This window comes from Oreochromis niloticus, linkage group LG13 (genome assembly GCF_001858045.2).
Source record: "Oreochromis niloticus isolate F11D_XX linkage group LG13, O_niloticus_UMD_NMBU, whole genome shotgun sequence".
In the NCBI taxonomy this organism is placed as follows: Eukaryota; Metazoa; Chordata; class Actinopteri; order Cichliformes; family Cichlidae; genus Oreochromis; species Oreochromis niloticus.
Window position 1 is genome coordinate 14,991,586 of NC_031978.2, and position 22,907 is coordinate 15,014,492.

A 22,907-nucleotide genomic window follows, 5' to 3' on the forward strand; every position below is an offset into this window, starting at 1 on the left:
GTGTAGTCAAGTATGTTGCACGATACATGTGTAATAACAATATTCTTTGCAACTGCTGTGTTGTTATGTGCTGTGTTATTATGTATTATTCTGTTTCTTCACTTCACGGATGGCATTGCTGATGCAATAGCGAGGCATGAAAAATCAAGTCCTGTGAAAGAGCCTTCAGAAAAGTATTCCCTTCCAAACATCATTTTATTCATAATTTAAAAGCTGAGATTTTAATGGTGAATAAAGCAGATTCAAAACTTGCTATACAGCAGCGCAACTCTGTAAATGAAAAGCAGTGAAAGGAGAGGGCAAAGAGGCACAAACGTGGGTTAAAAGAAACTGCACAAAATTCAGATGGCTTGCTGATTTTTCAGGACGGTGTACAAACATCTATCTACTAACATACAATAGCTTAATGATCTGAAATACATCTATCAAGAAGAATATAACTCGGGCTAATGTGTAATTTATGTGCAAATAGTGCGAATGAGCGTGTTACAGACTAATAATCTCACCTACGCTGAGCTGAGCACCATCTGCCCTGAACACCAAATGAAAATACTCTTTCTCTGGCAAGTGTCTTTTCTCATTTGCCCTCCCTGCATCTAAGTGGTTCCCTTTGTCACTTTCTTTCATTCTCACGTGTTCTCACAGAGACACAGACACACTGCTGCAAGTTATCTATTCAAAATGCTCCTACATGAGACCAGACACATGCACGTTTCCCTCTATCACTCCTTCTCACATTTTACCAACTTTGACCCCAATCTGTCCACTTGTCACTACGCCTCTCCACTTGTCCACTGCTTCTTTTTCCTGTACTGTTTTTTCTCCCTGCTACTCTTCACCCCTTCTGTCCATCTTACCTATTTTCATTCAGCCATTCCCTCTATATTCTCTGTGTTTGTAAGCCTTTGTTTTTTTCCCCCTACTTAGAATAGGAATTGATCCCCATTTTAACTCCTCTGAGGCCGATGAATCCAGCTCAGAGAAAGAATTAGTGAGTAATTTGTGAATGATCTCTGAGCCTTTATCCCCTTTGTGGCCAACCCCGCTTCGAGTGTTCCTCATCTGGAAAGATGTTGAAAGCAGAGTCTGTGTGTGACATAAGAGAAGGAACCAGGTGGTACTGACAGAGAGAGGGAGGAAAAGGGGCTTGAAAGCATCCGATGAGATGAATATTATGCAAGTGCTTGAAATTACATTCATGTTGGGAAAAGGAAGGCAGTGTACTGTAAACTTGTTGCTGTAAAAGGATGTTCATGTTTGAGAGTGCATGGGGAGGTGGTGGTCATCAATGATGGAAGAAGCATGTGGAGCTTTAAATGAAAGTGAGAGCAAAAGTATTACCATCAAGTACTTCAAGTAAGACTTTAATAGTTATTTAAACTTTATTGAGATGGTTATTAACATTTATAAAGTTTGAACGTTTGCATGCATAATCATGGTTTTCTTATAATTTTACCATCTCAAACTAAAAGTTCCAAAACGTTGCCATAAAAAGCAAAAACCTTACTTTATTTAATAGCTGTGGCTCTCTTCCACATTGATAGGAGACATCTGACTAGGATATTTCCTGGGTGCTTCCTAAATGAGGTCTTCAGGGCATGTTCTACTGTGGCAGACCAGGACATGCTGGAGAGATTTTATTTCAGGTGGCTTGGGAATGCCTCCCAAGGCATCTGAATTCCAGCCATTCAAATAGATGGATGGATGATAGATTGATTGACAGATTAATGGATTGATTGAATAACTTCTATCCCCTTCAGGGCTGTGTCCCTCTGCACCTCTGGACTGCTTCTGGTGCTCCTGCTATGTCTGGATTATTTCCTGGAAGCCCTTTTCTGACTAATTGCAGTAGTTGATTTGACTTTTTACTACAGATATAAAAGCACTAACAGAGAAAAATATTAACTTATGTGTCAAACTTTCCCAGACTTGATGTGGAGGGTTTATCACTGGTGATAAGAACCAGGACTCCCACACAGCAAACAGTAGATCAAACAGCATTCTTCAATATGAAAGCCTGTTTCGTCCCAGCATAAAGATAGTGCAACAGGAGTGAAATCTGAAGATTACTTGTAGTTGTTTTTTTTTTTAAACTTTGGTATTGCACATTATGAATTTGCTTAGTGAGCTGTCCAGGTGTATATGACCTCTTCCACTGCAAAAGCTGAGACATGCTCCAGTCTTGTTGCAGCCCTGGATAAAAGGTTAAGAAAATGGATTTATAGATTGACAGTGTACAACACTACTGTAATGTTCTTTGGCTTCTCAGAAAGAATATTTGCTGCTAGTCTTACTTGTGGTGCAGATTCTTATTCCATTGCATGTTCTCACTCACAGTGAAGTTTTTTGGGCAGACAAAGCAATCATCGATTTCCACCCACTTATTCGAGTTGGCTCCCTCCGACTATCTTCACCAACACAGAATTCAGTTTGTAGGAATTGCAAGTCCAGAGGTAAACCATGAAGAAAGCAATTCAGATCTGACATTTTTTTATTTTATGGATGGAATCAATCTACACACCTGTTTTGGATCTTTGATATCATTTCAGTGTTACAGATAGAGCTAGTTTTAATTACTTTATACAGTTATGGGTAGCTTCAACAATAATATTGATGATTTAGTAAGACGGTTTAGTAGAAGAACACATTGGCATAACATGGAAAACTTTAAATATGAATATTTATGTACAGTACTCAAGTAAATGTATTTAGTTACATTTCACCGCTGGTGATCTTGGAGTAATGCTGAGTGTGACAGGATAAGCTGTGTTTGTCGAGGTTCAGAATGAGAATACAAGATGGGGCACCAGTAATCTGCTCTGCTACTGTGACAGAGTAATCCTTCCTTCACCCCAAGACTAACACATGGACACACACGGGTGTCACACACACATCCACACAGAAGCAGTATATAGAAAAAGCACTCACCGACTCTCAACCACATTGCCACCTGTGGATTGTATCACTCTCTAGTCTGTCATTGTTAACTCACCTACATGAAGAAGCCTGTGAGTTTAGGAAAGGCAGTTTCATCAGTCGGTATTGGTGGAGTCAAGGTTTAGAGGACTTAGAGTAAAGGGTTTATTAAAATTTCGGTTCACTGCAAACTTTTTTTTTTATTGATTCCCCTGAGTTAAAATTTATCTCTTTGTTCTCTTTTTGATCTTTGATTGCTTTTCCCAATTACCGTCTGCCTCGACATGGGAATTCTCAGTGGGTTTCTGCAAGGTACAAAGCAGTATTACAAACCAGCTTTGTGTGTATTCTGTTTGTTTGTGAGCTTTAATGTTGTATACGATAGAAGCAAATGGCGGTTTCTCAAAAAAAAAGAAGCCTAGTTTTAAACGTGAATACAAAGCAGTTTTGTAGATTATCTAAGAGATTTTTAAAGTATTTTATCAGCCAAGGAGATTAGACAATTCACAGCTCATCAAATGCCATTTAATCTTTTAATAACCAGATAAAAATCTGTTCATCCACCACTTTGGTCCAGAAAAATCTTAGTAAGTGCCACCCAACAGACAACAGGCACCGTCTAAAAATGTAAATACAAACAGAATCCAATGATTTGCAAAATATTTTAAACCCTACAATCAACCGATTATATCAAATGCTGGCGAATATGTGGCTGTGACATCAGTAATTTGTTTGAAGTAACTGGGACAGGGGTGTTAAAATTATGTAATAAAAACATAGAATACAAAAAAAGCACTTTAATTCGTAACATGACTGGATATTAAGAGTAAAAATAGTCTCCTGGAGAGGCTGAGTCTTTACTAGGGACAGCATATGGAGAAATCTCTGCACACAAGGTCCAAAGCTGAAATACAGTACTGAGCAGCCATGACCTTCAGGCAGCACTGCAATAAAAACAGAAATGATTTTGAAGTGAAAATCAGTGCACGGGCTCTGGAACACTTCTGAAAACTATTGAACACAATCATTGAATCCACCTGATCAACATCCAGAATTCAAGCCACCTTCACTGGCCCTGACCTGCTTTGAGCTGTAGCAGTGATAAACTGCCCTTTGTTCTGCATATTTAAACTGTTATATTCTGTTTGAAAAATCACAGAGACCGCCTCCTACTTGGCTAACAAGAGGAGCACATGCAAACACAAGAATGAGTTATCCGCACATCTGCAAAGTCACCATTAATGCTGAACAATGGAGTCACATGTGCTCCTATCTAGTTGTCTCTAGATGCCATCTCCTGTTTGCACAAATTTTAACTGCATTTTTTTCTGTAATAAAATACTTTTTTTCAGACAGATAAAAGAGGTCTTCATCAGTCATGCAAAACCAAGAAAGACTAGGTTTGCATGACCGATAAAGACCAAGACTGCATTCCCTACAGGTTCCAGGTCAGGAAAAAAAAAGTGGATTCATGTTTTTAACCAGTCACAGTTTAAGAACCAGACATTTAGGTAGATTTCAGAAGTGTGCTGCCAGGCAGGAGAAAAAGAGGAATACCCCAAAGACGATTCATGGATGTAGTGAAGAAGGACATGTGGAGGTTGGTGTGACAGAGGAGGATGCTATGAATAGGGTGACAAAAGAGTTAAACAACAGAAGTAAGGAAAGCCTACGTCACAGCCAGGCAGAGTGGAGAAAACTACTTATGTTACACAGGCCGAGTTTTGATTTGACAACTTGTTAATTAACATTAAATTCTGAATAGCAGTGAGCCATGAAATTGATGCCGTTGAGTCAGTTATTTTCTTTCTCTCTCAGTAATGGTGGTTTTTGGATTAGGACATAAATTTTACAACACGTAAAGACCTCCATCTGTTATCCACTGAAAACCTTTGGCGCATCTTGGCACCAGAAAAATAGGATCACATAAAGCAGCAATGAGAAAACATTTTGCTTTCAAGGCTACACTGATTGGTCTCCTCAGATTCTAAATGCTGGCAGAAATGTGGTTAAGGAAGCGACGAGGCCCATGTTCCAACTTTTTTGAAACTTCAGGGGTATATTTTGCAAAACAGCAAAGTTTATGTCACGGCCGGAATGGCCGGTGTGTTTGAGGAGCGTGGACCAAAAGCAGATACACGAGGGACAAGCCGTTTAATTTGGCTGATAACTACCACAAAAACAAAAGCACAGGCGAACAAAGGTGAAAAACTAAATGATAACCTAAACTGGGAAAGAACTAACACAGGACATGGAAAAGCTCTATTGATAACCATAAATCTAAACATAAACATGACCAGAAAAAGAAAAAACAGAGCCTAGAGAAACATGACATCCATGGAACATGAGGAGAACGGACAGCCTGACACTGAACAGAGGGAGACAGAGGACTTAAATACACAGAAGGGTAATGGGGGAAGTGGAAACACCTGAGGAAACACAGCTGACACAAATAAACCTTAATGCCACAACTAAACACACTGAACAAAGAACACAAGACTTTTCAAAATAAAACAGGAAACATAATGGGATGTACACATGACAACACAAGCTTGACACAAGAGACAGAGAGAGGGAGTGAGAGAGGGAGAGGAACATAGAGGAGAGAGACACAAGGGGAACCTACAACAATGAACAGAAATGTTCATTGTTGCCATTTTATCTGTGGCAAAAGACATGTGGTCTTTGTAAAATAAAAATATATTTATCTTTGTACCATCACCCATGTCAGATCTCAGGTTTATATGCATGTGCACATGTGGTGATACAGCATGTGTAATTTGGTTAAGCATTTGTGTGTCTAACACCCAAATGAGACTTACAATGAATCCACATAAAATAGCTTGTGTCTTCTGTCTGGTGAAACGGCAAGCTACTGAAATGAGAGCATACCGTGGAAATGAAAAGGGCCCATTATTGTAGCAGTTTGCATGCCATATTAATCTGTATTCCACTGTCAGAGCTGTCTAATTAAGTCCAGTCTGCATAAAAGAAATGCTACAGTATATTCACACGGCAAGGATGCTAACTGCTAATTACAAGGCGGTGATTTGGTGTGTGAATATAGAATGATCATTTTCACTAACCCCTGCTTTCAATCAGCTTGTCAACATAGTTGCAATAATCTCAGTTTGATGAGTAGAAGAGTAGCAGGGATGGAACCAGGGCTATTATGTTTTAATGAAAACACAGAAGGGGGCTCCAGACAAGTGGATTTAACTGTCATATCTAAGCTCACATTTCCCATTATTACCGCTGAATAAAAGTAACTTTCAGTGTGAGACTGCAAGATTAAGAAAGTAGACATGTGGTATTACAGTATGTTCTTGCAGAATCTCCGTCTCCAAGGTAAAATGATGTAAAAACGGTGAAACCAACTGTCCTCCGTGTCCTGCTGGCAACACACTTTTTAGTGGCTTTAGGCATCTCAGTCTAATATAAAATTGCAGTGTAATTTTCAGCAAAAAATACTAAATGCACTCCAAATTATATTGTTATGTCCTGACATTTACAATGTAATTTCTCCGAATGCTTGAGGTGCAATATCCTCATGTGATTCAGTAACTATAATACACTCCAAAGCATCCAACTGGTCCTTAAATGTAGGTAACACAGAATAAGCAGGATCCTACAGGATTCAGCACTGGTGACCAGGGGATCTTTCACTTGGGGTAGAAGGTCTGAAATGTTTTAAAAACTTTTAGGTTCCTGCTCATGTTCAAAGATTTCTGTATGTTCAAAAACATACCTTATGTTTTCATATTTTGAGAGAAATCCCCCACTAGTGCCAATCTTTCTCCCCTGCTGTGCCTCTGTTTTCTCCTGCTTTCTTTGTGTTTGCCTTCTTACATTCTCAACCAACTCTCTCTGCTCCCCCCTCTCCATTTGTCGTTTCCTTTTGTTCTTCCTGTTGCAAAAATCGTGTAGGTTGTACCCAAATACGATCCAAATAGCTGTGCAAAACTGTTAACTAATGCAGCATGAAGGTGATGAATAAAAATGAAGGTGAACTGAGTGTACTTCAGCCTCAACAGCTGTGAGTTAGTCAGCAGAGCTTTGATTTAACTTTACTTGGAAAATTTAACCTATTTAGCTAATTTCAAGAGAACGGAGAACAAGGAAGTCTTGAAGTAAAACACCTTACGCATCTAGATTTGTGATTTTCAAAGCGTCTCGAATCAGGCCTGATTTTGGCATCACCTCCTACAACAACAGCATTAGTGGATTGCTATCTGCAATCTCCACCCGCTTCCAAAGCTAAAGCTTCCAAAGCTGCAGAAGGAAACCGCAGCACGAGTTTGCTGAGAGAAGGCTGATAATAATCAACACGCGCCGTTTGTGTAGATGATGTAGTTTCCAAAGAAGGCTGTAGGATTCAGGGCAAGCTTTTTAGACGTGACAGCTGGAGGCAACGACAGAGAGAGGGCTGTTGACAGGCTGTTTAAAGGTGTTGTCAGAGTTGAACTGTATTAAAGATTTACTGGACATTTCTAGCTTACAGCATGGTAGAAAGGAATTCTAGCAATATTTAATAAGCTGTATTCCTCATGTAAGGCGTCACGCTTGACTTTAATATTGCTTTTTGAAATCTGTAGAATAAAATCGGAGAAAAATATACATCCAAGAGTCAAAATGTATTGAAATGGTGGCACAGTGGTGTGGTGTGATGGCACGTTGGGTCTCATGTGTGGGTTCCCCGCAGATACTCAGAGTTTCTTTCACAGTTCAAACACATGGATTTTAGATTCTTGGTGATTCTAAATGTGTCGCCAGTGTGACCGCCTCTCTATGTTAGCTCTATGAAATACTGGTGACCTCTTCAGGGTATACCCCACCTCTCGCACTATGACAGCTGGGATAGGTTCGATCCCCACCTTGACCCTGAACAACTATCTTATATAATGCCTCTCTGACCAGCATGAGGAATGAAAGTAGACAAGTGAGCAAGCAAGAAAAAGAAAGGGAAAACCTTATCTCTAAATTGCCCGCAGTTTGTGGTTAAGAAAAAAAAAAAAACCTTTGCCAACATACAACCAAAAGCTGATGGTGTAGCAGGTTTGAAATACTTCCAAAGTGCTGAGCATTTCTTCAGCTTATGAGATATATTAGCTGTCCTGATAGCCTTATACTGCCAGCCATTCACAGTTTCTTCAGCTACAACCTCTTTTATTTAGCTTCAGGATCCCAGCAGCAGCCTGCTCCTCAGGCCACATGTTGGTAAGATCAGGCATAAAGCTTCAGCCAAGCTGCAACAAACAAGGCGTAGAGTCTGGGCCACTGACGTACTATTTATAAATACCACTGAGGATCGCTAAGTGCTTTGCAATCTTCTCTCATTACATACTTATTTTAATATGTTTCCAGAGGTGGTTGTGATATCATTAGATACATCCACTCCCTGTCTATGTGATGGCAGTAATATTGAGTAAATTTTCATAATTAGGTAAATACTAGGCACTAAAGAGGGGCATATGCGGAGATGGGACTGGTCTGATTGATATGCCTTTTTTAGAATGATTGGCATGCTTTCATTAGATCAGTTGTGATATAATGACGGTTGTTATCTTTTGTGAGTGGAATAGGCAGGAACTTTTCTACAGAGAATTTTGATGCTTGTTAGCATGTTTAATGAATTCTCTGTTTACCAAAATGTTAAAGCTGGACTATCAGCTCTTCCGGCCATTCTAACATTCCTTTTTTTTTTTAGTAAATAAATGTTTGTTTATTCTCATTTAGCAAAGTTACAAGTCAGCAGGAAATTAACTAGTTTAGCTAATTTAGCTAAGCTAGTTTTGACTTAAGAATGATAAACCATGTTCTGACTGAAGAATTTGTAAAAAAACAAAACAAAAGCAAAACTAAAATGTACAGCTCTACTACGACTGACATAAACAAAGATGAAAAGCTAAATAACAGCAATGTTTGGAGGGTTAGTGTAGTGAGTAAACTTCTGTCCTGTGGTTAGGCTAATATAAATACATTAGCATGTAAGTTTCGATCCCAAGCTTAATGTCCAAGGAAATGTTCTTTTCTGAAGACATCAAATAAATATTTAGTGTCCAGGACACTGTGAGTACATGGGCTATAGTCAACAACATAGGCTTTTAAAAACTTCACTTAAGGATGTGTCATGAACAGTGCAGATAAATTCTATTATTATTTATTCTATTAAATAAAACAAGACACAGAGCATTAAAAAAAGATTAAAACAGTCTCAATCAATGCAGTACATGTTTGGATTCAGAAACAGGGTTGACGTGTCATCACTTGACAAGTGGCTAGAGAAATAATCCACATGTCATCAAATGAGCTAGAAGGCCTAGTTGGCAATGATGGAGAGATTTAATTTTTATTTATTTATTTATTTTTTACCAGGGTAAAAGATAGAACCAGGCTACATGACCAATTTAAAGTGTCAATCCCCTTCTCTCCACTTCTCTCCACTACTCAAACTGAATAGGTCCTGACTCCAACCAGAAATGGTTTCTATAGGGCTTCAAGCCCTATAGTAGAAACTCAATGTAAGAAAAGGAAATACACCCGCGACACATATAGAAACGGTATGAAATGAAACAAATTTGAATACTGTTATTTGCAGTTAGGCTAAGTGCATGAACATAATTATAAAACAGCAGATGCATATCTGTATCACAGCCACAGATGGAAGTAAATTACTGGGAAAAATAACAAAGACAATGAGGAGTCCACTAAGATTGTGGTTACTAGCTAAAAATAAGTGAAAACAGGCTTGGGTTGGGAGTTATAGAACGAGCCATATTCCAGTAAATCAAAGTCACAGTGGTGTCCTCTTAGAATAAGTCAACACAGTGTGCTACTTTCACAAAATAGCTTTGAAGAACTGACAAGCAAGGGCTTTAGACTAGTTATCAATGGAAATGGAGTTTCTTGGATAACTCAAACAGTGCCAAGGACATGCAGAACGTCAGCTTCTATTGATGGCATCCAAGAAAAAAAACCAAAAAAACCTTGCTCTTCGGCACAAAGCTGCAAAAGAACATGAGTGGAATATTGCTTTCACATACAGTCAAACATGTTTGGCATAACCTGGCTGAGACTACCACACTAAATGCATCGTCTTTAAAGTGAAGCAGGGAGGTTGGTGTGTGATGATACGGGACTGCATCAGAGGGAAAGGTGCTGGGGAGATGAAATTGATAGAGGGCAGCATGAATGCTTGCGGATGTTCCAAAATACTGGCAAACAAACTGAGTCGCAGTCTCCAGAAGCCTGGCAGGAGAGTAATATTGGAGCATGATAGCGATCCAAAAACAGAAGACTGCCAAAATCAAACAAGGAGAAAAAAAAGTGAAAAATAGGACCTGGCAAGTGTGCCGGCTGGCTGAATCTAATAGAGCACTCTTTGGTATTTTAAAAAGAAATAGTAGAGTAACAAACCCCATCCAAAGGAAAGCAGCTGAAAAAATGGCAGAACATCCTTCCAGAAGTCTGTGGTGTCCTCTGTGCCGAGGATGTATGAGTCTGTCATCAGAAGAAAAAAAAGCTGATCATGCATAGTATTAAATTATTAAAAAATACCACTGGAGTGCTGATGTTTTACTGTGAATCATGGGTTTAATATAAGTCTAAGCTGTTTTAACTGACAAACAGTATTGGAATTTCGTTTTTAGGATATATTGTAGAGGGGTGTGCGCAGACCTCTTGTATACTCTGTATCTACAGATAAGCCACAGTGTTAAACCCACCTGCCTACCTCCTGCTGCCAAAACAGCTGGCACTGACAGGATATCTGAGTATGTCCTGTGGTGTCTGGCAACAAGGTGATGGCGCTGGTTCTTTTGGGTTCGATGGGCTGTGGGCTGAATCAGGCTCGAGCTGGTCCATTCTGCAGATTATCAGCTGGATTGGGATCGGATGAATTTGATGGATGAACAGCTGGAGCCTTTTATCGTGTTTCTCTAGTCACATTGTCCTGCCGGGTGAGGCTGCTGCCATCGGGAAATGCGTTTGGCATGAGGCTGTTCTGGTATGCAACAAGGCTGACAGGTGGATGTACCTGTCAAAGTGGCATCCAAACATTTTCCAGCATTGTGGAACCTGTGGTTGCTGCTTGCTCATTAATCAGAATACAGCACTACAACATCACCAGGTGGAAGGCATAGCTAACCACTCATTTTTTGAAAAACATCTTAACATTTACAGTCCACAATTCAAAAACAGCATCTTTCTTTCTACCTCCTGCATTGTTGTTTTTGGCACTCACTCGGTATCATCCCGTTGCTTGTATTCTTTCAGCGGCAGTTATACATGCAGCGATTTTCCGAAACAAAGCTTACGCTTGTTATTTCTTTTGAGCGTAAAACTATTTTTTTTTCTTTCTGAGCCTTCCTCCCAAATTAATAACACAGCTCTTGCTCATCTTTTTCTCTCTGCCTCACTTTGTTTGTTTTCGCTCTTGGCTTACATCCATATTTCTTTCTATTTTATTTTTTAACTGGGGGACAAAAATAATGCATGACTTGACACGACTGCTGCAGAACAGCTAGTCAAAAATTACTGAACCTGACTGTATTATTCAGCTCGGTAATCAGGAGGAATTTACTTTTAATTAGGCCTGCTATTAATTAGCTTTAAAAGAAAACACAATAACTTTAACTTGTAGCCTTTTCTCTTGGAACAGAGCTTTCGTAATGAAGTCCATTTCTTGCATTTCTCTATTTTCTGATTGATTTTTTTGTCTTATTTTTCACAAGCAGGCATTTGGTGGGTTTTTTTTTAGATTTCAGGATACGGGCTTAAAGTAAAATAAATAAATAAAAAAAACCCAAGGTGAAAATAAATAACTCAGAGCTGACGCACTACTAAAAGCTACCATTTCAGGCCGTTTCAGTGAACTGCAATTTATGAACTTTTTCCAAATAAAAAGCAGATGGTGATGTCTTTTAAAAACCTGGAATTTTCTAAACCTCTTTCATTCTCTGTTGAATACATCCCACGCTCGACCCCAAAAAAAGAGCTTTTCGCTTTAGTCCTGTTTCTCCCGCGGCTGTTTCTTTACCAGACCATTAAAACCGTCAGGCACATGGTGGCTGTTTTTCATTATTGCCCAGCTGAAGACCGAAGTGACAACTTGAGTGTTGTACCACCTGAAACTAGTCTTAGTGCTCCTGCATTGCTCTAATGGACAGGCAAGCACTGCGTAATTTGACCCATAAGCAATGCCGGAAGAACAAGGCCCATCATGACAGGATGGTGGTTGTATAGTATTTTCGCTGGGATTTGAACTCCCTCACATCCTGTTTCTTAATGTCCACTCTGTGTGGCTTGAAAAAATAAAAAGTCAAGCGGTATCCTGCGCCTGACCCCTGAAACTCAACGTTATTTTTGTCCTCGGTGTGAAAAACTCCATGTGAAAATAATCACATGTTCATTTTTTTCAGTTTCCTGTAAATGCTGTAATAAAGAAGCGTGTGCGATGTGTTTTCTACAGGTGCACAGTCAAGTCAACTTATTACAGAAATGCATTTATCTTTTGCCAAAAGACAGATTTCTCAATATAAATGGTCTATAATTTAGTCAGATATTTTTGCAGACCACAGGGGACAATTTAAATCACTCCTGTTAGAGGGTTAGTAGGAGCACATTCATGCTGTTTTTTTTTTTTTATCTGTGAAGTCTTCATCACCAGAGTGAGATAAAGTCAGTCTAAAAGATGGGGCACCTTTTTAATTTGAAAAGCAGCCAGAATCCCATCTGATCTTGAGCCAGAGGGGGGTGTGCTCCTATGTCTGTCCTCATGCCCTGCTATGTGGAGCGCACTGCTGTGTGCATTCAAATGAACAACCATTACCACAGCTACAGAGCCTTAAGGGAAGAAGACATGCTGTGATAAATCGATTGTTGTGCTTAAAGTAAGTTTAAAACGATGATCCAAATGCTGATCTGAGACAAGAAGGTAAGAAAAAAAGGGCTGAACTGAAAAATGTCCAGATTTGCCAAAAAAAAGAAAAATATCCACATAAACACCCCAGACTGAATAAACATGTCCAAGCTGAACTGGTTTAGAGTTTGGAAAGCAAACATTTCGTAAACCGATCAAAAGAAAAATTGCACCCTGGATTCAGCCTTCCCTAATTGCACTGGTCTTTCCAAAATTGGCAGCTTCCAAGCCAAACAAGTCCTCTGCTGCTGAGAGTTTGTTTGTAATAAACATAATTAAGAGCAAGACAAAAAGACAACAAGATATCAATTTGCAGGAAACTGATTAAACTTGTGCCAAACAGAAACAGAGAACTGTTGAAGAAGACGGGCGAAGCACATATTTGCCACTTTTACGTGCCGTGCTGCTCCGATTAATTTCGTTAGCACGCGTAAATGCCAGACCGTATTAAATCAGCTCCCATGTAAACAGCTGACTCAAAGTCTTCAGCTGAATGGTTTCAGTCGCATAGTTCAAGTAAGAAAAGTCAAGCAGATGTCCAACAGATGTAAAAACAGCAAAATTAATGATAAAAAAAAACTTCTGGGATATGCAAAGGGACACAAAGAGACATGCATGGGAGGAGGCTGAAAAGCAGATTTGCTGACGTCTAACAAGGAAAAAGAGGATATAAATAAAAACACACACACACGGAAACTGATTAACAAACTCAAACAGGAAGTTACTGTAACAGAGAGAGAGAGACAACATAAACACAAATAAATGGAGATGCAGATAAGAAAGCACAGGCGACAGTCGGGAGAAACCTAATGATAGTTAACTCATTGTCCACTCATGCCATATTTTGATTGCGTTTCTACACAGCACACTGGATCAATGAATGTCAACATACTCCACATTGATATCATATTGCCTGTCTGGTGGGAGAGTGTATTTGCATGTGGTGTTATTTGAATGAGGTTTGAGTAGCACTTGCATTAGAGAGGTGAATTTCAAGTGAATTTGGAGCTGCTGTGAAAGAGCAGTGTGATAAGACACGTTTTTATTACGCACGAATGCAGGGAGTTAGCTGGCCAGTGTGCTTGTCTGTGCACACTGGGATGCAAGGGGCCCCTTGGAACAAAAGAAAAGGTTTCTTAGAATAAATCATTGGTGTATTTCCAATAAATGAATAATTGAATTACTTAATTTTGTAGCAATTCCCTCACAGCCTGCACTTACTGAGCTGTCCAAAATAAGCACTGTGTTTCACTGCTCATCCTTCTCAGGAATTAATTACATGGTTCTTCACAGGAAATTATTAGATTTATCCTTAGTGGAGGTTCTGCTACCTGACGTATGCTTGTCTTTGTCCTTACATGCACTCCTCAATGAAAGATGTGCACACAGACTGCCCATATTTGCACTTAATAAAGTTCTGTGTCTTACATCCTTTTATTCAGAGCACTAGTTATCTGTACAGGTGCACCTATTACATAATTTTCTCTCTATACACGTCTGCAGACACTTTCTTTGTTTGCACTCCAGCACAGAGTGTCTTCCCACTGAACTCCATTAGCCTCCTCTACTGCTGATGGATCAAAAACCAGCGGATTTTGCTTCACGTATTGTGGTGTGGCAAGGCTCAATAGATACTTCAAAAGGTGTGTGCAGTTAATAACAGACAGATCCCTCCTTTGCTCAGAGACCAAGATAAGCTGTTTTTACATATGATAAGATAGAGGTAACAAACACAGTGTTGCCTTTGCTGTTCCTTTACATTTCTCAAATTCGAAAGACATGGCAGCTGCTGTGAAACTATTAGCAGTTTTCTTCTAAAGCATTCCTCTTCCATTTTCTTATCTGTGACACCCAGGTATAATAAGGGCTTAGGAGTTTTGAGAGGTGACAAGTCATCGTTATCTCAGCACAGTTCACTGATTAGTCTGGCACAGTTTTGTTAAGCTCGGTTGATCCTCAGTGGCTTTATTCCAGACGTAACTCTTATACAGAAACAAGCACATTAATTGTGGTCTTTATAGACTTTGTAAGGCTAGATTGACACTACAAACACTTATTTCAGCCAAATTAAGTTAATAAATGTTTACTGCGTCCAGAGTTTCTAAGTTCCTGGGATAAATCCTCAGTTGCACAGGAAGGGATCATCTGATCATCTTTACATTTATAAAAGCAATAAACATGTGCTTTTTAGGAAGAAGCAGCAAAAGGAGACATGCAAAGAAAGAAATATGAACTACTATGTAAAGCCTATCCCTCATTTCTTGAGTTTTGCTTCCAAGAAGCCTGACTTTCTTAAAACTAGTGCAATTCTCCAGGCATTTTTTGAAGGTCTTTCAAAGTTTTTCTTTGGCCATTGGCTGCTTTTGCACTCATTTTTAGCCCAGTCCCTATTAGTGACCATTTTCAGAGGAATGTTTTATGTTTATCAAGCCACTTAACACCGACCTATGACTCATTCAGGCATTAGAAAGACACTTAAATTGTGTCGCATAACAGAAAAAAATATGGCAGCAAACATCCAAAGAAGAGCTCTGAATGTCCTTCAAGAAGCCTTGAGTACTATTCATGAAGACTTTGTAAGAAATTTCAAGAACACTTGCCTAGGGGAATTCAGACTGTGTTGAAGAATAAAGGTTGTAATACCAAATACTTTACTTTCGAACTCGTCAGAATCGCACAAACTCAGATTTTGCCAGTTTTTGAGTAAATTGCTACAGCTATTTCCTGTTTTCCTAGCAAAATATAACAAAATGAGTGGTGGCTCTAGAGTTTTGCACATTACTTTAGAAGCAGTCGTTTTTTTTTCATGTGCGCTAACAGGGGAGCACAGTTATCACTGTCACTTCACAACAATCTCACAAAAAGGAGATTCTGGGGTCAAAACACTTTTTTTTTCATTCTCTCTCTGGGTGCTCCAGTCCAAATACATGCATGCTAGGTTGATTGTCTGTTTCTGTATCTCACCTCTTGCCCCGTGTCAGCTGGAATAGGCGCCAGCCGCTCCGTGACCCTGAATTTAGATAGGTAGCTAAGGAAATGAATAGATGTGTGCTGAGAATCAGATTTCAAAAGTCTGACAGTGAGCAGCATTACTTTGACACCATTTGTACAACACATTTTTAAGCAAATCCAAGCTATTTTTGATCAGGCAGTTGGCTTAATATCAAACATTGTGCCTGCTACTCTCTGTGAAATTCACAGTTTACACATTTAGGAAAATGAGGAGTACAGGAAGTAGATCATGAATTCACTCTGAAAAAGAAACTGCACATTTGTTTTTCAGTCAGTCTAAGAATCCTCTTATGAATTCTTAAGCTGCTGATAATGAAGCATTGCACTGTTAAAAAATATAAATGTGGCTTTAAAAGCAAGATGTCATTTTTTTCCCCATCTCGAGCTGTTTCTTCTTTTGAATGGAAAACAAGGAGGGTGCTACTGCAAGGCTCTGACTGAAAAAACAGGGCTGTTAAACAGGGACACTGGAAATAGCAGGGGAGCAGGCATTAAGACGGTGACACATTTTAAGAGCTAAAGATTTTCTCTCCATGTAGTTTCATGCTGGGTGTTAATGGATAATGTATTGTTAGCCATAGTGAAAATGTGTGCTATAGTACCAATAAGACAGAAATAAGTACAAAATGAAAAAAAGAATGAGCCCTGAAATAATGAGAGGGTTTTTTTTTTTGGAGGCCTTTTGTCAAATGCGGTCATGGCCCGCTAACAAGATAACGTGTCAAACTGTTTTCTTTGTGCTTGCTCTCATCATCATTCTGTATTTCATCAGTTGCCTAGAGCAGACTTTAGATATTTTCTCTGGGCTTTTGCTCTGTGAATCAGAGTTATGGTCCAGCTGGAATGCTGAGTTTTTTCAGGAAAACATACATCCTTGATGAGGCTTGTCTAAACACAGAAGCAGGAGCAAACCCCTCCAGTCACAGAGGCAAAGAGGCTCTTACAGTGCAAAAGAAAAATGTGTTCACTTATCTGAAGCTGGTAGTTATGTCTCCTGTTGTCTAGAAATCTTTATTTGATACAGTTAAAGCAATAAGGTGCTATCAATTTTCATTTTAATGTTAGTTTAAAACATGCATTTGTTTTGTAATATACAGGTTTTGGCATTTTGTGTAAGGTACTTCCTGTTTTATTTTAAAATGCATGACAATTCAGTCATTGCTCTGTGCATATATACTCCCCTGCTTCTCTTTTTTCCATGTGCAGTTGAATGTTCCAGCTAGCTACAAGTTTATGAGTGTTCTTTGTGGATTAATATATATAGTTCTTTTTATATTTTCAGACTTTCTTCAAATGTGGACATAAGGTTTTGCACTTCCCCAACAACCCTTTTTTTACTTAAGCGGCTAGAAAAATCTGAAGCTCACTGGTGTCACTCGAACTGGTCTCTTAAACAGGACCTGTCAACTAAGGAGCTACTAAGTGAAGGGGTGGGTCATGCAGTAATGGTGTAGATCAGAGTGTGGACACTTAAACAGTGGTGTTTATACACTATGAAAAATGTCTTGGGCATTGGAAATGTAGTGTTCCTGGGCTTTGGACCCAATGTTTTGTGGGGTGTTTTCGTGACTCTGAATTTTGGTTTATTATTACCATTATATAAATTGGTTATACTCTATGAGTTAATGTTTGCAATTCGTGGTTTTTAGGGGTGTCTTTTCTTTTGTATACATAATATGCCTCTATGCTTAGCCTTGTTACTTTTGTATCCTGAGTTTTGTTGTTATTTATATGTTTCTTTTTACTCAGAGTTAATCTAGCCTCCTTGTATCTTGTCACCCACTATTTGTGTAAGTCTTAGGTATAGGTGGTTTCCCTGTTATGTTACTTCCTGTGTTATTTTACCACTCTCTTGTTTCTAGTATTTAGTTTTTCTCCTCCTGTCTTGTTCTTGATTTTTTTCAGCGGTGTCTTGTTACCCTGGTGATTCCACTTCCTTTGATTGCCTCATGTGTGTATTCAATAGCCCAGTTTTCCTTTGCCCTTTTTCTGAATGACTCTTTGTCATTCTTGTGCGAACCTGCAATTTCTCTGTTATTTTGCCTTACGATCTTTGTACTCTTTGAACTCTTTTGTACTACAATTAACCACCATTATCTCGCCTGTTTTTGAGTCCTTGTGTTTTGGTCTTTTTGTCCTGTGAACTGTGATAGTGAAGTGACTTTGTGGGTCTTTCCATGAAGCCTGTGCCACTCATGTAGGAAAGTATATGTGTTCACAAAAAAACTACCAAATCCAATTTTTAAAACTGTTTTTGCATGCAGCCAGCAAGCATTTTTCTTTAATCATTATTACTAAAACAAATCAATGCAAATAGTAGGAAGCAGAGTTACATTTAGCAAACCTCAGTGTAAACAGATCAAAAGGAATTCAGGAAACTGAAATCAATTTTTATTGCAACAATTTCACCAAACCCGTGCATCTGAAATGAACTTGATAGAATCTCAGTTATGTTTATGGTCAATCTTTAACATGTTGAAGAATGAGACAATAGCGAGATGAGCAGTAACATCATGTTTGTTGATTAATTTCCTTTGCTGTGGCAGAACACTAGTTCACAGAACACAGTACTAAGCAAAACTACAGGATGAGATACAGTATACACCTAAAATTTAATGGTAAATGGCCTGTATTTATATAGCGCTTTACTAGTCCCTAAGGACCCCAAAGCGCTTTACATATCCAGACATCCACCCATTCACACACACATTCACACACTGGCGATGGCAAGCTACATAGTAGCCACAGCCACCCTGGGGCGCACTGACAGAGGCGAGGCTGCCGAACACTGGCGCCACCGGGCCCTCTGACCACCACCAGTAGGCAACGGGTGAAGTGTCTTGCCCAAGGACACAACGACCGAGACTGTCCAAGCTGGGGCTCGAACCGGCAACCTTCCGATTACAAGGCGAACTCCCAACTCTTGAGCCACGATCGCCCCGAAAAAGAGAAAACTTTGTAGCCAACCATGCAACCATTGTTTAATTAACCATTAATCACATTAAAACTAGATGAAAGGTCAGATTTGGACAATGATCATACGAATCCTTACATACAGGATTCTTTGTGATTCTGTTAGTGGTGGTAACATAAGCTGACAGGTTTGTAGAGTTTTTTGTTTTTGTTCATCTACAGGCTCTGGCATGAGTCCGGGAGTAGTTTGAGATGCATGCACTGCAAAATAATCATATTTTTTTCTAGCCGAGTGAGCATTCAGGCTGGTTGCCCCTAAAAAATGTGACAAAACCCTTAGACATCTATCAGCCACTCCATTTCATCACTGAATCGCTATTTGCAGCACATATTTAATGTAGTATTGGACTTACAGATTTGGGTAGTCAGGCAAGAAAATAAGTGTCAAATTTGAATAGCATTGTTACTAATGGTTTATTTCCATTTCTGTGCATGTTTCAGATGGGAAGGTGGAGGTGACGAAGGAGAGCCTGAAGCTCTGCACCATGGGGCCAGGAAAGGTGTTTGGAGAGCTGGCTATTCTGTACAACTGCACCAGGACTGCTACTGTCAAGAGTGAGTCTCCACAGACACCCGTAAAAACAGCCAAAGTGCTTGAACGTGTCTGTGTTCAGTGTACACCTGTTACCCAGGTGACAGATAATATCCCGTGTTCTCACACAAATACACGCATCTACACACATCCACTGAAATCTGTTTGCTTGTTCTAGAGGATTAGGGGTCTTTCTGCTTCCAGCTGTCATGCCTCTGTTGAAATATAGACAGGTATCACACTGTCGAGATATGAATGAATGTTTGGAACACAGCAACGGCATTGTGCCTTGTTTACAGTGAAATATCAGCAGTGGGGTTTTTTCTCACAATACTCCAGTGAAGTTTCTTGTGAAGCAGGTGAAGTGAAATGTCAGGGTTTACCGAGCCTGCTCTTTCATGTGTCAAAGCTCCAGGTATGAAGGATGCACAGGGGGTGAGTAGGTGGTCTATCAGACTGGTGATTGAAATTTCAGTTCAAAAGAGTAAAGACTGGAGTCTGAGAGAAGACAGGATAGATGGTTTAATCACATTTGAGAATTAGTGTGTTATAAAAGTGTGTCAGGATGAATTGTGTGTTTAAGTAGGGTAGGAAACGGATTATTATAGATTATTAAAATTTGATTTGAGATCTTGTTTTAAGTTGTATTTGAATGATGGACGTAGCCTCCGAGGCTGAAAAATGAACCCATTTCAGGAATGCCTTAAACCTTGATTCTTTTTCATGGCCAGTAGGGGGTGTATCTTCTTGGTACAAAACAAATTCTACAGCCCTGTACTTTTCTAGGTATTTCCCAGCATGGGTGAATGTACTAAATGTAAATGCAAATGCAAATGTCCGACACAGTTGACTCAAATATTAAAAGGTCTTTAACGTGCATGCTCCCTAGTACAAAGTCCTTTTGATGTCAGATTGCATGCATGGGAGAATAGCTCAGATAACTGTCCAGTGAATCACAGCACTTTCAGCCCATGTTTAATAAAAGATCCTTTTTTGTGCTACACGTGAAAAGGGTAACTTTGGATAGTGCCCAAACTTGATTCTCCCGACAGTGTGCAGAGCTGAAGTGAAAAAGTACATACGAAAAAACAACCCTTCTGCTCACTTAGTCTATGACCTCAGTAAACAGTTTCCTAATGAGTTTCTCAGAAACAGTTTATAAAGACTAAACTTAAACAGGCAATAACATGCTGTCAGGCATGTTTTCTAAACTTTGACAAGGTGCTACTACATGAGCATGCAGTATTCTCAGTTTCTGAGTCACTTCCTCACTTCTTACTCATGACGTCTGGTCTAAAAAACAACCATTTACATTTAGCTTTTCCTATGCACAGTCCTCCAATTTCAGAGGCTCAAAACTAAATGGACTGGCAAGCAGTTTAATGGCCCGGTGAGACAAATCAAGCAGATAAAAGATCTGGAGTTTATTCCAAGTGTTGAACTTGTGTTTCGTATCTGTCCCCTGGAATTCTTAATTTATATGATATGAGGTCCAATAAGATGTCAATCCAAGTGAAGAAGACTGAAAAACCCATTATAAGCCTATCACAGTGAGAGAGTAAAATGTTAGGAGTTGCCAAATCAATATACTGTAGTCTTAAAAAGAAAAAATGCACCTGGCAGCACAGCTACACTAAAGTCTGGAAGACCCAGAAGACAATTAAAGTGGAGGATCACAGAATTCTTTCTATGGTTAAGGAAATTCACTCAAAACATCGAGCCAAGTGAAGAATATTGTGGTCTGTTAGTGTTAAAGACTACAACTAAAACATGCTCATGAATGGAAATACACAAGGTTTAGAAGAAGACTTTTCCAGAAAACATCTTAAAGAGCCAGCACAGTATGGAAAAACTTTGGATAGTTGAAACCATTTTTAACTTGCATCATACTGATGGGAAGAAAAAAGGAGAAAGAGAAAAAAAACTCCTGATTCAAAGCATATCACGTTTTCTGTCAAAACTGGCGAAGACCATGTTATGGTATGTATGGCTGCTAGTGGAAGCTGATGACTAGCATTTATTGATGATATGACTGAAGTAGCAGGGTAATTTTGAATTTTGAAGTCTCTTTTCAGATTTAGCTGCAAAACTGATCAGACTTTGCTTCACAGCACATATGGTTAATGACCCAAGGCACACTCTAAAAGCAACCCAAGAGTTTCTCAAGGCAAAGGAAACAGGCTGATAAAGAGCTTAATTTGTCATGGAATAATAAGGGAACAGACCTCACTTAGCCATGAAACTGCTTGTCAGTCAATTTTGTAATTACCTTTGAGCCTCTGAAAATCTGTGACTATGCATAAAAATGTCTGTAATTCTTAAGCGGTTAACATGACAATTTTATAAAACCCCTTGAATTAAAGCTGAAGGTCTTCACTTCAATCAGATCCTGAAAGTTTGATTTAAAAGCCATAGTGGTGGAAGCAAAATTACAATTTTCCAAATGAACCTAACTGTATGTACAGTTTATGGGCCTGGTAGTTAAAGTTAACGTCCTCATAAAGACGGTTTAAATTTAAGTAAATAAATGTAAGACAGTGTATAGTTGCTTTATCTAGCATAAAGGAATATAGTGTATTATTGCTCAGATATGGTAAATCATTTTATTTACCTTGAAAATGCAGTAATTGCAGTAATTGTAGGCTAGCTGATGTTTCCCTGTTTGGGATGAAAATCGATGTTATTTATGAATGAATGCATGAATACAAGGGTTTACTCAGGCTTGTACTTGCGAGTTCAAGTGGGAAGGAAAGAAGGTTGACGATGGTGGCTACTAGGTTGCACGCCCTGTGCTGACCCCTCTTATGTCCCGTGATCCCCTATTTCTGACCAGCCAACCTGATGAAACTCCCAGCTCCTGTTGCTATGGGAACAAGTGCCCACAGCAAGATGAGCCAACTCTTACGGGTTAAAATATTCCCCTTCCCGCTGGCGACAGAGTGTCTGCTTTTTTTTCTTTTGTATATATTCTCTTGCCCACCGGCCTGTACTTCCTGCCACGATCTTAAGAGATGTACGTCAGCGCTGCTCAATAAAAACTCACACATGGAACAAATGATGTAATTGTCTACATAGACAGAAGTGTGTTTACAGTCTAACAGGGTCATTGGTACTGTCTCTGAGAGTTGCTGTCTTTGTTTTAACATATGTCGCTACGCATGAATGTACTGAGGAATTCAGCTGCCACACAGGCTATGAGAGCCAACAGACTCGACTGGAAATCATACACCTGGTAGTGCGCATAGAGATCCAGCTTCCAATCAGCAGATTTAATTTCATCATTCCATGGAGCCCAGTAGGAGGATAAATCCTTGAAGTAATTTCAGTTTACGTTGCTTGGTCTCCTAAGTCATATGCATGATTGATTACTTCTTAACAGAATTTATCTGAGGAACCTGTTAATGTTGACTCATGGGAGCTCATCCATGAACTGTCTACACTTTCCCGCCTCTTTCCTTTTACTGTTACTGCTAACTCACAAAATAATGACACCATTGCCAGCTGTGATAATGAAGAGATTCCCAGAGTCTGGCACCTATTAAGAATCTCAGAAAC

At 39.3% G+C, this 22,907-nt stretch overlaps 1 protein-coding gene across 2 annotated transcripts in view; it reads left to right on the forward strand.

Moving 5' to 3' along the window:
* LOC100694992 (cGMP-dependent protein kinase 1) overlaps nucleotides 1–22,907 on the forward strand; it is a 92,951-nt gene that overhangs the window by 17,449 nt on the left and 52,595 nt on the right. For both annotated transcript variants that reach the window (XM_003438265.5, XM_003438266.5), the window contains exon 3: nucleotides 19,262–19,375. In XM_003438265.5, coding sequence (XP_003438313.1) covers nucleotides 19,262–19,375 — 114 coding nt within the window. The remainder of the gene's footprint in view (nucleotides 1–19,261; nucleotides 19,376–22,907) is intronic.